Source organism: Gopherus flavomarginatus, chromosome 7 (assembly GCF_025201925.1).
Source record: "Gopherus flavomarginatus isolate rGopFla2 chromosome 7, rGopFla2.mat.asm, whole genome shotgun sequence".
NCBI lineage: Eukaryota > Metazoa > Chordata > Testudines > Testudinidae > Gopherus > Gopherus flavomarginatus.
The window spans coordinates 96,790,684-96,804,224 of NC_066623.1; the positions used below are offsets into that span (position 1 = coordinate 96,790,684).

General features: G+C 38.4%; 1 protein-coding gene across 3 annotated transcripts in view; it reads left to right on the forward strand.

Annotated features, from left to right (window-relative positions):
* SERBP1 (SERPINE1 mRNA binding protein 1) overlaps window positions 1–13,541 on the forward strand; it is a 29,494-nt gene that overhangs the window by 4,913 nt on the left and 11,040 nt on the right. For 2 of the 3 annotated variants that reach the window (XM_050963543.1, XM_050963541.1), the window contains exons 2-6: window positions 210–363; window positions 1,288–1,434; window positions 1,556–1,651; window positions 2,864–2,938; window positions 10,135–10,312. In XM_050963543.1, the coding sequence (XP_050819500.1) occupies window positions 210–363; window positions 1,288–1,434; window positions 1,556–1,651; window positions 2,864–2,938; window positions 10,135–10,312 (650 nt within the window). The remainder of the gene's footprint in view (window positions 1–209; window positions 364–1,287; window positions 1,435–1,555; window positions 1,652–2,863; window positions 2,939–10,134; window positions 10,313–13,541) is intronic. The other variant, XM_050963542.1, reaches the window with a different exon arrangement.

The window sequence follows — 13,541 nt, forward strand, 5'->3', positions numbered from 1 at the left end:
AATTAAAAAAAGCCACAAGCTGCTACATTGTGGTAGTAAAAGGACGAAACATTACTTATAAAAGGAAATCCTCCCAAACCCCTGGCCATCAGGAGATTGAAAGTAAAACCTGAATGTCAATTCTGTATTGTGTTTTGCTTTTGTGCTGGTAGAGTCATGATTTCTTGGTTGCTCAATAATTTGCTGATGCAGGTTGTCTGCTATTTTAGGTATAAGACGAATTGGCAGACGGCCTGATCAACAGCAGCCTCAGGGTGAAGGCAAGCCTATTGAGAGGAGACAGGAGAGACGACCGCCTCGTGAACGCCGATTCGATAAACCTACTGAAGAGAAGGGTGAAGGAGGGGAATTTTCTGTGGATAAGTAAGACTTTTTCATCTTGCAAACAATCTTTGTGATGATTTGGGTCAGTACTCTTATTTCCCTCTACTGGTGTACAAAATTAATAAAATCTTTGAGCTGGTTGGGTCAGAATATTGGTATCTTAATTTTGTTAACTTCATCAGAAAAGATTGTAATCATGCAAAGTAGAATAACTATCTTTATCGTTATTGCATGACTTTCTTTATATACTTGATCCAGATTACTGTGGACCCAAGGTCTAGTCTAAAGACACAGTTGAACTGATTTTAACTAAAGGTGTTGTTTTTTTGAACTTGTGCAGAACTCTGTCCGGACACTATTATAGGTCTAAATCAGTTTAACATATGTCAATTTACAGTCAAAAGCTAAACCTGTAGATCAAGTTTTAAGCCAGTATAAGTATGTCCATACAGGGAATTCTGTCAGTTTATTTAGAGGTTTTCAAACTAATTTTAGTTAGACCAGTGCAGCTTGTGTGTAGACAAGGCCCAAGTTGTATGAATTCCAGAATTGTGTGTTTTAAATATAGTGCCACCAGGTATTATAATTTTTAAGCAATTGTACTCTAATGAAAATATCATTACTTTTTAAAGAAATAAGCTGGGGGAGAACGACCATTATTAAAGAGAATATGTGGTTCTTGTAATATTTATTGTATTGCTTACAAAAAAATGGTTGATTTATGAGATGAGATAAGGTATGCAGTTGACTTTTTAAAGCATTGTTTCAAGATTCTAGAACTTGGGCTGCATTTAAAGTGCTATTTTTTCATATTGTAATTAGATGGTAGTATTCGTAAATGGATGTTTATATTCGACTAACGGTAAACAGCATAGAGTTTAAAAACAAATATATTGAAAGGCTCTGTGAGCTGTACTTTACGTTTTGGAAATGTAATATTTAAAGGCCTCTGTTCTATAATAGACCCATTATTGACCGACTTGTGCGTGGTCGTGGTGGTCCAGGCGGAAGAGGTGGACGTGGTGGTCGTGGACGTGGAATGGGCAGAGGAGATGGCTTTGACTCCCGTGGCAAGCGTGAATTTGACAGGCATAGTGGAAGTGATAGATCGTAAGTCTTAAATGTAAACTCTTCTTATTGTGTTTTTCACTAGCCTTTAATAGAATACAATTCTTAATTTGCCTTTGAATTTCTGTATGAAGACACTATTATGTTAACTCAGTTTTGTTAGTTCTCTCTCACATTCCCATTTCAGTGGCCTAAAGCATGAGGATAAACGTGGTGGCAGCGGATCACACAACTGGGGAACCGTCAAAGATGAGCTAACGTTAGTAATCCGTAACTTTTTGAAACTTTTAAAATTTTAAATTAGAAAAATGTAAACAGGTCCCCCAGTTTCCACTGTTTATAAAATATTTTAAAAAAAAAAAGTAGTTTCCTCTCTGGAATTTGTATTTTTTTTGGTGGGAGTTTTTAAGTCTCCGGTGTTAGTGGAAACAGCATTAGTTTATTTTCTTAAAATGGGTTTTGAAACCTTATTAATACATGACAAGCAAAAAGTTACCTAATAACTTGCTGGTAATATTTGGGGTTACTTGGACTTTGGACTCTAAGTTTAAACTGATGTTTTTCTTTTCCACTCTTTGAAAAGCAGTGATTGTCACTTTGCATCATTTTACATCTACACTTTTTCAAGGGCTTCATTGTCTTTCTAGTCCTCAGTTTTCTGCCTGGGTCAGTTTTACATTTGAGGAAGGGGCAGGATACTTGAAGTAAAGGGGATTGATACTAAGAGCAATGTAAGACTTGGGAAAACTGCCCAGAAAATTGCAGCAATTGGCCTTCTTAAATCTATAAAGAGACTCACGTTTTTCATGAAATAGTGAGAAAAACTTAACTTCATGACTAAGGCTCTGTGTTTGACATGGATTCCATGATCTCCGTGACTTCTCGGGCAGCCTCTGGGCCAGGTGTGCCAGCTGCTGCTAGGGCAGTCTTGGGGGGCCCCCCCTCTTCCCGAGCAGCAGGAGTTTGGTTGTGTGGGGGTTTCAGGGCTGGGGATAGGGGTTGGGGGTTGCTTACCTGTCGGGGGGTGAGGGAGCACTCCCTGGAAGGGCAACAGCAACTCCTTTCCCTCAGCTCCTGCAGGCATTGCCCCCGCAGCTTCCATTGACCACAGTTCCCAGCCAGTGGGAGCTGTAGAATCAGGGCTTGAGGCAGCAGGTGGCGCTAAAAACTAGGGTCCCTGCTTTCCAGGAGCAGGGTAGGGAACCAGCCCCCCAAGGCCACCCTCCCGAGTTGCACCTCTCCAGCTCTCCCCAAGTTTTAGTCAGGGGTATATAGTAAAAGTCATGGACAGGTCACAGGCCTTGAATTTTTGTTTACTGTGCGTGACCTCTCCATGGCTTACTAAAAATACCTGTGCCTAAAATGTAGCTGTACTCATGACTGTTAAGTGAGTCTGAGTTAGAGATTCGGTAACATCTTAATAGTTTTAAACAGTTAAGTGCTGGTTCGAAGAAAAATCTCTTAATTGCAGTGATTTGGATCAGTCAAACGTGACCGAGGAAACACCAGAAGGAGAGGAACACCCACCTGCTGATTCTGAGAATAAGTGAGTACTATTCTTTTTACAACTTTCTTCAATTCAATTCTTCATGTACCATTTTTTAGCTATTTTACTTTTTAGTTTCTTGGGTTCTTTGGCCATGGTGCCATTGGCATTTCTTCCACAGATATGTAAATGGTCACAGTACTGTTGAAAGACTGGGGAGAAGAGGGACATGTTCTAAACTACCTTTATTTCTAGATGTTTACATATTAATGGTTCATCAACTACTAAGCTGCCTTCAGATTTATTTTGCTAGTAATCTGTTAAATTATAGTTTTAATATGCTTCCAAAATAAGATCTTCAAATCAAAACAAACAAACTTGAAAGCTACCCAGCCACATCTGAGCAGAGTAACTACGCAGGAGGAGGTAGTTGGTAGGCAGCAATTCTTTTTACTTTTGGGTTTCCAAAATAGTTGTATTGATGATGGCCAGACTTCTGAAAATACTGCATGTCTCCCCAGTTCTGTTGCTGTGTGTATGTGTGACTACTTCTAATTTAATTTAACTTGACCCTCAAAGAAAGAGGGACCCAGAGAACTGGAAATCAGTGATTTTTAACACCTGTTGGATTGGTTGAATAAAAGCAAGTGGCTATAGGAAACAAGATAATCAGTAGTGGGACATGGGGTTCATGAAAACGTAATGTGAAACTCTGATAAGATAATGAGATGTAGTTTGTCAATTTTTTAGTATGGCACGTGATACGGTTCCATGTGACAATATCATAAGAAATGACAACTGGATTAGAAGGTAACTCGAAGTATACATTTGTCTAAGAAAATTCTAAGAAGGGATGTAGTACCAGTCAGTTTTCTCATTAATGACTTTGTGAATAATCATAAAGAAGAGGACAAAGTTTTATTATTCAGTGAGGAAATTTAGATAAGAACAGTCAGACCAAAGGTCCATCTAGCCCAGTATCCTGTCTTCCAATAGTGGTCAATGCCAGATGCCCCAGAGGGAATGAACAGAACAAGTAATCATCAAGTGATCCATTCCTTGTCCTCGTCCGTTCCTAGATTGAATATTAAAGGCCAAATTTTGCCCCGTAAGGCTGTGGAAGACTCTGGTACAGCAGAAGTGTGGTTTGCCTCATGTCCCATGCATCTCTGTTTTGGTGAAGATCCTCACCTTCTAGTATGTAGGTGAGCAGAAGTGGGGTTAGTGGATCCACCAGCAGATTTCCCGTGCACTAGGGATGGCGGGGAAGTGCTCAGGATGCGGAACATCTTGACTGGTCGTCCAGAGCCTGAGGCGAGTGTATGTGATGCATTTCCAAGGATTTCTGGCTCAGTCTAACCACTTACTGCATGTTGGTGTTTTGAGATTTGCCCCCTAAAACAACACAACAGTAACACAAAAATCTGCTGTGGAAGGGAGACTTACTCAGGGTTAGAAGTAGGGATCCACCCAACAGGGAGGGTTTACAGATAACTGCATTTTCTGCAGAACTGTGTGTATGATGCACTAGATTCCCACTACCCAAAATGATAAATCAGTTGTTAATATAGAAAAGTTCTTTAAAACAGATTGTCTGGAACACTTGATGTGAAGTTGAGTGGATGAATGAAACTGCATGCTTCTGTTTGTGGCTTTAATAATACCACCTTTTAAATGTTAACATTTTGTTCTTTACCCAAATGTAGCTCTTGACATCATCCAAAATGCCCAACTACTAAGTCAGAACAGAGTTTTTGAAAAATCAGTGTTGAGAGCAATAGTATGATAAACATATTACTGATAAATTATTTATTTAAAATAATTACATTGATGTAATTGGAGTTTTGGTACTGAGTCCATTACTACTTGTTAAAGCTATTTAAACAGTTTGTCTGGTTCATGTTGAAAATCATTTTTACAGTGTGAGTCACATGGAAGTCTTGCATTTGCCTCCCAGAATCACATTCAATATATACTTTATAGGAAAACAATTATGTTAAACTAAAACCACTAATTTCAATAGCTGTAATGTTAAGCATATTTTACTGGACATATTAGAAGCTTACGGTTTGTCATCATTAAACCTTGTGTTTAAAAATAAGTGTTTCAAACCAAAACGGACTAATTACTAATATTAAATATGTTTAAGAGTTGATCAAACAATTTTTGCTTCTCCTGGAAGTTATTGGAGTAATATCCTATTCCAGCATGCTGAGTAGCAAACTAGTATGAATCTCAGGTGAGCTGCATTTAATGAAAACCAGGTTTCCCCTGCAACATCGAGTAGCTTAGGTACCTTTGAAGCAGATCTGGAGTATAGAATGCTAAAGTAGGAGAAAGAAGTCTAGTAATTTTAATATGTTCAAGTTTAGGTAAAAGATGGGTGGGATAGAAAATAAGAAAGTAAGTTTGCAAGCTCACGCACTGCTATACATCTTCAGAGAGCAGTAAATACATTTATTAGTGTTCTTGTTGAATTAGGATGTGTTTCTATTGGGGTGGTTTACGTAGAATTTCACGCTAAATTGGAATAGCAATTTGTAATCTGTTTAAATAGCATGTAGACACTTTCCATTAGTAAAATATGCAGGATACCAACAGAAGAGACATCCTGGGACAAATAGGTAGAAGGTAACTCAGGCACTGATCAGTAAAGTTAACTGTGGATGTTAGTTTACATAAGCTTCATGGAACAGATTGGAAGGGAAATTTTCCATTGGGAGGCTGCCCCCACCACCTGAGACAGCATGGAAACTGGGAATTATGCAAAGAAGATAAGAGATGGTTGGTTAAACAGGCTTGAGTGGGAGCATAAGAACTGTCTGGATGAGAATGGAGATGATGTGGGTAAGTGGGGACTGATGTTGTGTTCTCACATAAATAGGGTTTCTGTTTGTACAGAGCTATATATATCTTGGAGTTTACGCTGAACTCATTTATTTACGTTAGGTTTATTTTAAATGTTTGTTCAGCACTCTGAAAGCATGATCATACACTTCAACATTATTTTACTTCACTTATTTTACTTAAAAATGTTCTTTAAACTACCAAATTAAAGTTATTTACCCCTTGTTAATGAGAGAGGTTTTATAGAAAGCTCTCTGAGGTTTTTAAAAGTTTAGAATGAGGTATTTGGTAAACTTCTTGTTGGAAATGGAGACGAGGGAGGCAAAACTAAACAAATCCAAACTACTTTGGCACTAATTTATTATTTTGTTTTATTCCTTTGGTTGTAAGTAAAGACCTTTTGAATTCAGTTTTCTCCTTCTGATTGATCTCATATTGAAACCACTATGGCCGTATGATATTAAGGAATTGATTGCCACAACTGATGACTTCAGCGTAGCATGAACTAACAGGGGAGAAATATACTTGAATTGAGAAAATCCTGGCTTGAGTGCTAATAACTTCTAAAAGTCCCTCTTTACGCACATCATGACCTACTGGTATTTATTAGAAAAGGCCAGTGCAGTGACTTACTGTAGCTTTTTGTATTTCTAGAGAATTTTCCAGTGCTGGAGGAAGAGACTAGTCGCTTGTGTATTTGATTTATGAGGTGCAAAGCTGTCTGATTCAATGGCAGTATGTATTGCAGCCAAAAAACCTACACTAAAAGAACATTAAGGTTGCAAAATCAAGCCCTCAAAATTAGAAAACGCCAGAATTAAGGCTGCCTGTGAAACCTTAATTTGGCGCTCTTGTGAAATGACAAGAACACACGACCCTTGCTTCATGCACAGACTGTGCTCTGGGGGATGAATCGAGGTTTTGTAGTTGTCTGTAAGGACCCCTACCTTGTTTGTAGTGGAAGTTGGAAGATGTGCAGTGAATGAGGCACGGAACTGCAAGTAGAGAAAGGATGTGATTAATACTGTTGAAAGCCGCCCTGAAAAGATGGGTTCTATCCCTGGCTCTGCAAGTCATGAAAACAAAAATTTTCATAGGCAGTCCTAGGTTTCTCATTTTCTGGTTACCCCATGAGACAATCAGGGTACATCTATACTACCCGCTGGATCGGCAGGTAGCGATCCATCTGTTGGGGATTTGATTTATCGCACATAGTGTAGACGCGATAATTAGATTTTCCTAATCGCTCTCCCGTTGACTGCTGAACTCCAGCAGTGCGAGAACCAGAAGCAAAGTCGATGAGGGAGCCGCGTCCGTAGATCCTGTGCTGCGAGGTCTCGAAGTAAATAATTTTAATTCGATCTAAGATGCGTTGACTTCAACTATGCTATTCTCGTAGCTGAAGTTGCGTATCTTAGATCGATATCCATTCCCTCCCCACCGTGTAGACCAGGCCCCAGGGTCTGAGTTGCAGCAGTTGTGAGCACAAATGTTGTAAATGGGGGCTCTCCTTTGAATGTATGAAGTGCTATAAAAAACAAAGTAATATGAAAAAACAGGCCCTAAATGTAAATGAGGTAATACATTAAAATAAAAAAAATTAATGCCCCAAATTAGTTTACATTTCTGACAGTTGTGGCTTTAATATCTGTCTCGATGGATATAATGCTACCTCACTTCACATGAGTGTTGTGAAGATAAAATTTTTCATGTTTTGTAAAGCAATATATTATCATAAACACTATAGAAAGGGCCCAGAAGAAATTAATGATACTGTTTTCAGCACAGAGTTTGATTTAAAAATAAAGAATAAAGATATATTGAATATCTTCCTTATCAGTGAGTGCTGTCCATCTTGTGTTAAATGAGGCTGGGTCAGAAGGGGGAAAATATGTGATCATGTAATTAAATACATTATCATAATGCATATGCACAAGAGAGGCTAGTGCTGTACAAGCAAACTTAATTTTGGAATTTCCTAACTTCTGAGTGCTTGACTTTGTCACGTTAATGTTCTTTTAACATGATTTCTGGATGCAGTTTCCTAAGTGGATTTTTTTTAAGCTTAAAACTTGACAGAAAAAAATAATATGGAACTATATTGACAACCCTACCCATGGGTCATCAGCAGGTTGGGATCTTTAAATTCACAGTAGTCCTCTCCTGCTTGAGCTAATAGAGTAACTGATAATGGAAGACGGTTGTGTACCTGCCATTAGAAGGAGATGGGGAGACACTGTGCTAGTGGGTTTCACAGCTGTCTGCTAGAGAGTAACAGAAAGTTCACTCAGGAATAATTAAATCAATTCTAGGTTTTCTAAAGGCAAGTCTATACTACAGAGTTAAGTCAGCCCTGCTTTAGGTCAACTTACAACACTGCAGTAATTGCTGCAGTTTTTCATGTCCACGCTGATGTCCTTCTGTGTGTAGTGTGTGTCCTCATTAGGAGTGCTTGCACTGACTGAAGAGGGGCAGTGTGGGGGACTGAGAGCCTGAGCTCTCGGCTTGGTGCCAAGCTCCAAGCTACCCAGGTTCTCAACTCCCCATGGAGCTCCCAGTTGGAGGCCAGCTACTGCCAGGGCTCTCAGCTCCCCACTCCCTGCGGCAGACAGTGTACAGATACTGCATCAGCCTAAGCTGTACTCCTCTTGTCGAGGTGGCTTTACTAGGTTGGTGTAGCAGGCAAGTTACGATGGCAGGAGGAACATTGTCATGTGTACACGTACATAGTTCAGTTGATGTAAGCATGCCCTAAGAGAGTGAGCTTTAGTGGTTACAGACCCTTTTGCCCTTGTTCCCCCCCCCCCCCCCACATCTACCTGCCACTTCTGCTCCTGTCCCCTTCCCCGCTACTCCTTGTTGCCTCTAGTCATCTTGCCCGTGCTTTTTTCTTATCTGCCCAGCATCACTTCCCTTCTCCTCCTCCTGCATTTGAGCTTCTTCCTTTTCCATCCATGCTGCGTGGGCACCAAGTGGTATTGAGGGTGCAAGGCAGACATTCCTGTTTTTTAGTTCCAGTGCCCCTAGAGGCAGCATGCTTAGTTACTCTTTGGGGATGGCACATGCAGTCTGATCTCAGGAGCTGTGTTGAGGAAATGGAGCATGCTGAGTGCATACAGAATGTTTGGAGAATGTAGCTGCCAAACTGTAAAGAAGTCTTTGCTGAACATGTGCAAAAACGGAGATTTTTTTGGAGGCTCATATCTTTCCACATTGGGCTAATTTTCACAGAGATGGCAAAAGGCACATTCCTGAAACCTGAGTGATCCTCTTTGCCAAATTTCAGATCCTTCCTCCAAAGCATGGAATACTAGGGTTTCTCAGCAGAGTAGCTGAAAACAGTTTTTTAACATGGCCAAACATCTTTTTCCATAACCTTGTTCTCTGGAACAGCTGAACCGCTTCAGCTGAGTGCTTAAGTCTGAGTCTTTGTTTAACATAAAAAAACCCCTTTCCATTATCACACCAGAAATTAAGGTTGCTAAATAACAAGAAACTTTCTCATTTACTTGATGCTTTTATAGTATCTTACATATGCCTATGTACACCATTCTCCCAAGAAGTCCAATGAAATGTAAATACTGAATGTTAGTGGTATCATTTGACCCATATAAACATACTAGGTGAAATAGGTACAGCATTTGTGTTCTCAGTATGGGTAATTAGCACAATCAGTTACTCAACACAGTGACCGAGTATTTATTTAAGTTACAAAATAAGGGTGTATGGTGGGGTTTTTTTTTGTTTGTTTTTTGGAAGAGATCAGAGACACTTAGTGAGTGAAACTGCAAAACTTAGGAATCAGGTCATAAATTGTTTACAGTTATTGTTTCAAGGCAGGTGAGACTATAACTGTGATCTGGTGGAGGTGTAAACCATTTTGTGCATTTTAAGATTAGAAATTGAATGAAGAAACAAAATTATTAAAATACGTATTTGAAAAATTGCTAAGACTAAGAATAGCATATGATGGTGTCCCTCACTTAATTTGCTTGCCATCCCAGTCTTATTTTCATCATCTGCTAGGGGACATCTGAAAAACTGATTCCATGTCAAAAGGTAAAAATCTCATTTGCTGTGAAAAATAGAATTAATGGGTATAGGAATATGTTGGGCCTTACAACTTGAAACTGTTTACTGTGCTGTACTCCCATTTTGTTGTTCAGAGGCACTTTGTTCTGCTGTTGCTGAGTTTTTATTGTTACTTTTGAAAAGCAACATACCCTTTCTGTAAGGCAGAGTTCTGAAGGTTTTCTACTGTATCCTAATAACTACTACGAAATCTTTGACATAATGAATTCCCCTATATTCTGATACTGATGCACTGTTTTTGGATTTGCTATGCATAGTTATTTAAAATATTAATGAATAGAAATTAAGTGATCATAATAAAAATGAATTTCATTCAGAGAGAATGAGGTGGAAGAGGTTAAGGAAGAAGGCCCAAAAGAAATGACCCTGGATGAATGGAAAGCTATTCAGAATAAGGATCGTGCAAAAGTGGAGTTCAACATCCGTAAACCAAATGAGGGTGCTGATGGGCAATGGAAAAAAGGATTTGTTCTCCATAAGTCAAAGAGTGAGGAGGTAAAGTAAAACTTAATGGTATTCCAAAGTGCCTAGGTCTCATGCTGTTAAAATATATTTACTGTTTGACTTGCAGATTTTACTTCTTGACACAGATTATGGCAATAAAATTGCTATTTAAAAGCAGCTACTAACATTTTTAAGCAGCATAAGTAAAAGAATGTTTAGTGCAGTCAGTTTCAGCTACTGGGCTGTCTCTTTTTAGCTACAAAAGTAAGGTGTTAAAATTCTGGAGAGGTACTGCAGTTTTGATAGGTTCATGAGGAAGGTCTTTTTGAGCATTTAAAATAAAACCTGACCGTATCAACATGTAAGTCCATTTCAACAAATTATAGATTAAACTTTGAAAGGAATTTGATCAAGTATCAAATAATACGTTCAGTAATTTTTTTATTCTTACTGTCATTCCCAAAGGTCTCAGTCAGGATTCGAGCTCATTGTAGTAGGCCCTGTACAAATGTGTCTGAACATATAGACCCTGTCTGAAACATCTTAAAATCTAATCTAACATCTAATTTTATAACGTCGATGTTTTGCAGTGCTACCTAGAGTGCCTGTAAAGAATATTAAATTAAAGAAACCACGGAGTACTTGCTATTTTTCTGTAATGTTCATTCTAGTAACTATTTTATGAATCAGTAGCAGGACAATCCTGTGTTGTGACGAATCACAGTATCCAATCCTCACAATATCTAGCAGATTATCAGATCTCGCACACTGGTGTTAGAAGCTTCACAGATGCAAATTCCTTTGAATTTGCTTCCTCTCCTGAAGCTTTAAACTGCGTCATTTTCTAGCCAGTGGTTTAAAACAGCTTTGCAAACAGTCGTTCAGGGGCTTTTTAGCTGGTCTTTGTTTTAATTATTAGCTTCAAAAAAGGATGAGTGACGTGGTCTGTGACAAGCCAAGTTTGCACCGACTCCCACTAAGCCAGTAAATTGTAATTATTCTCCTTAGTTTTTCTAATTGGATAAATTGATGCCCTCCAACTTTTTACATTTGTCACTCTTAAGTACACATACCCAGTTTATTTTTCATAGAATTTAAACTGCATATATGAATAGATGAGCACTGTAGCCCCAGTTCGTCACCTTTAAAATGAGGGTACTAATACTAGCCTCTTGTCTCAGAATACATTCTGAGACTAGGCAGTACTTGGATAATACTGTGATTGTGGCTATATAAGTGCTTAGATCTGTGTGCTATTATGGACTCAGTACTTGCCATTTTACTTAAACTAAAAAATATTTAAAATTTGTCAATAAAAACTCTTGAATGCATATGGCAGCAATAGAAAATACAGGTTTTTGTTTTTTAGTTTTAATTTTGCCTCGCAGTATAGAAATAAACAAATTCACTCTTCTGAAAAGCCTTTTGGAATGCCAGCATTGGGAGTCCGTATTTTATGGGGCAGTGACTGTCTTTTTGTTCTGTGTTTATATACTGTCCAGCACATTGAGAGTCTGATCCATCACTGGGACTCCTGAATGCTACAGTAACAGAAATAAAAAATAATTTCATGGGTTAATTTGTTTCTGTAAGGCCCAGCTCTTGCTAGAAAGGCTAAGTGGAGAATGATGAGATTATACTAGGAAAAACTGACTTCCAGGGCATATAGACCATATAATTCCTTCAGAGCTAGTGGCAGAGAGAGAGTGAATTTTCTAATTGCCATTAGATGATTGATTTTTATTTGCCTTAACACACAAACATATAGGTAATCTAATATGGTTTTGGAAGTTTAGCAGCTCTTGAATTTGTGCAGACAATCTGGAACCTTTTTCTCTAAACCAGATCAGTGTGGTAGCTGGCCAGGGAGACTTGAATGTTGTTGTCTCCTCTAAGAATAAAATAAGGATAAAATACTGCATCAATACTGTTGAACACATGAAAAGGTACATACATACCATATCTTTTATCTTCATTAGTTGCTGTCTTGTTTTCTGGAGTTGCAATTTTTAATTTTTAAAAGTTTACATAAAGACTCAGTATTTCAGCTCAACAGATCTCTCCCCATCCGTATTGATTTGTCATTGATTCAAAGAAGGGAGATAGATTTTTATTAGCTAAATATGGAAGGGGAGCTTTTCATAACATAGAAGTCCAGAATAGCAGTTGCATGAGCTCTTTACCAACAGATTAAGGAGTGCAATAATCCAAAAGTGGTCAAACAGAATCCAGAAATCGATATTTCCTGCTGTTTCTGTTCCTCCTTCGTTCATACCACCTGATCAACCATGGAATCTGATGAAGTGATATGGAATAATTCACGTTTAGGCCACTGGTGCAAACCTTGCTCTGGTCAATAGCAATCAAAAGTTGCCATCCAATAGTGGTTTGGCTTGTATACAAATTTGAGGTTTCAGTCCAGGTCCTTCTGGACTGTTATGGACAATACAGATGATTGCAATGTGCCTCAATTGATAGTCTCAGTAGAGTAATCAGGGATTGAATGGGCTTGATGATGGAACAGTTTTCAACTCTTCAAATACGTTTTGAGATAACTGGTCGGAAAGTGCCACCCTGAGTCTCTAAGGATAGAGGACTCAAGTGTCCAGTGCTCGCCATCTGCCTTAAAGTTGTGAAAGAATTGCCCCCCATACCAACCTCTATTTCCTTTTTTGCTGTTTCAAGGAGTTACAGCCAAGCATTTATCTAGCTGTTCTATCCTTTTCAGATTTTCCATGAAACAGTAAAAAAACCGGTCGTTGTCTAGTAAAATTCACTCAAAAGTGGCTCTCATTGTTAGATTTAAGATGAGATCTGTTAAATTTTGGGAATCTTGATCCAAATCCAATACTCATGAAATTGGATTATGTGACATAAAATAAATCTCAAATGTTTCTCTTCAGATTTGTTTTACTTTGTCAAATATGCAAATTCTGCTGACATAGCTGAAAAATCAAAATGTAAATTGCATTGTAAAAAGGATTTAAAGTTTCAGGTTTAAATAGTTTTACTGGTGAAAGACTTGCTTGCTGGCAAATCAGTCCATGTCATACATGTTTGCTATACAGATTGTTTGTTTGCTATGCTTCCAAGCTTTCTTGCCTGTCCTGATTTTCATAGTGAGAGAGATGGTGTGATGGGAGGTACCTGAAAAAGCTTTAAATTGTTTGTTGGAAAAAATCTGATACCTTTGAAAATTCAGAAAACTATAAGTCCTCTTTGTAAACTTTTTCTGGGTTTTTTTGTATGACCCTTTGTGAAAAACACAAGATTTCTTATA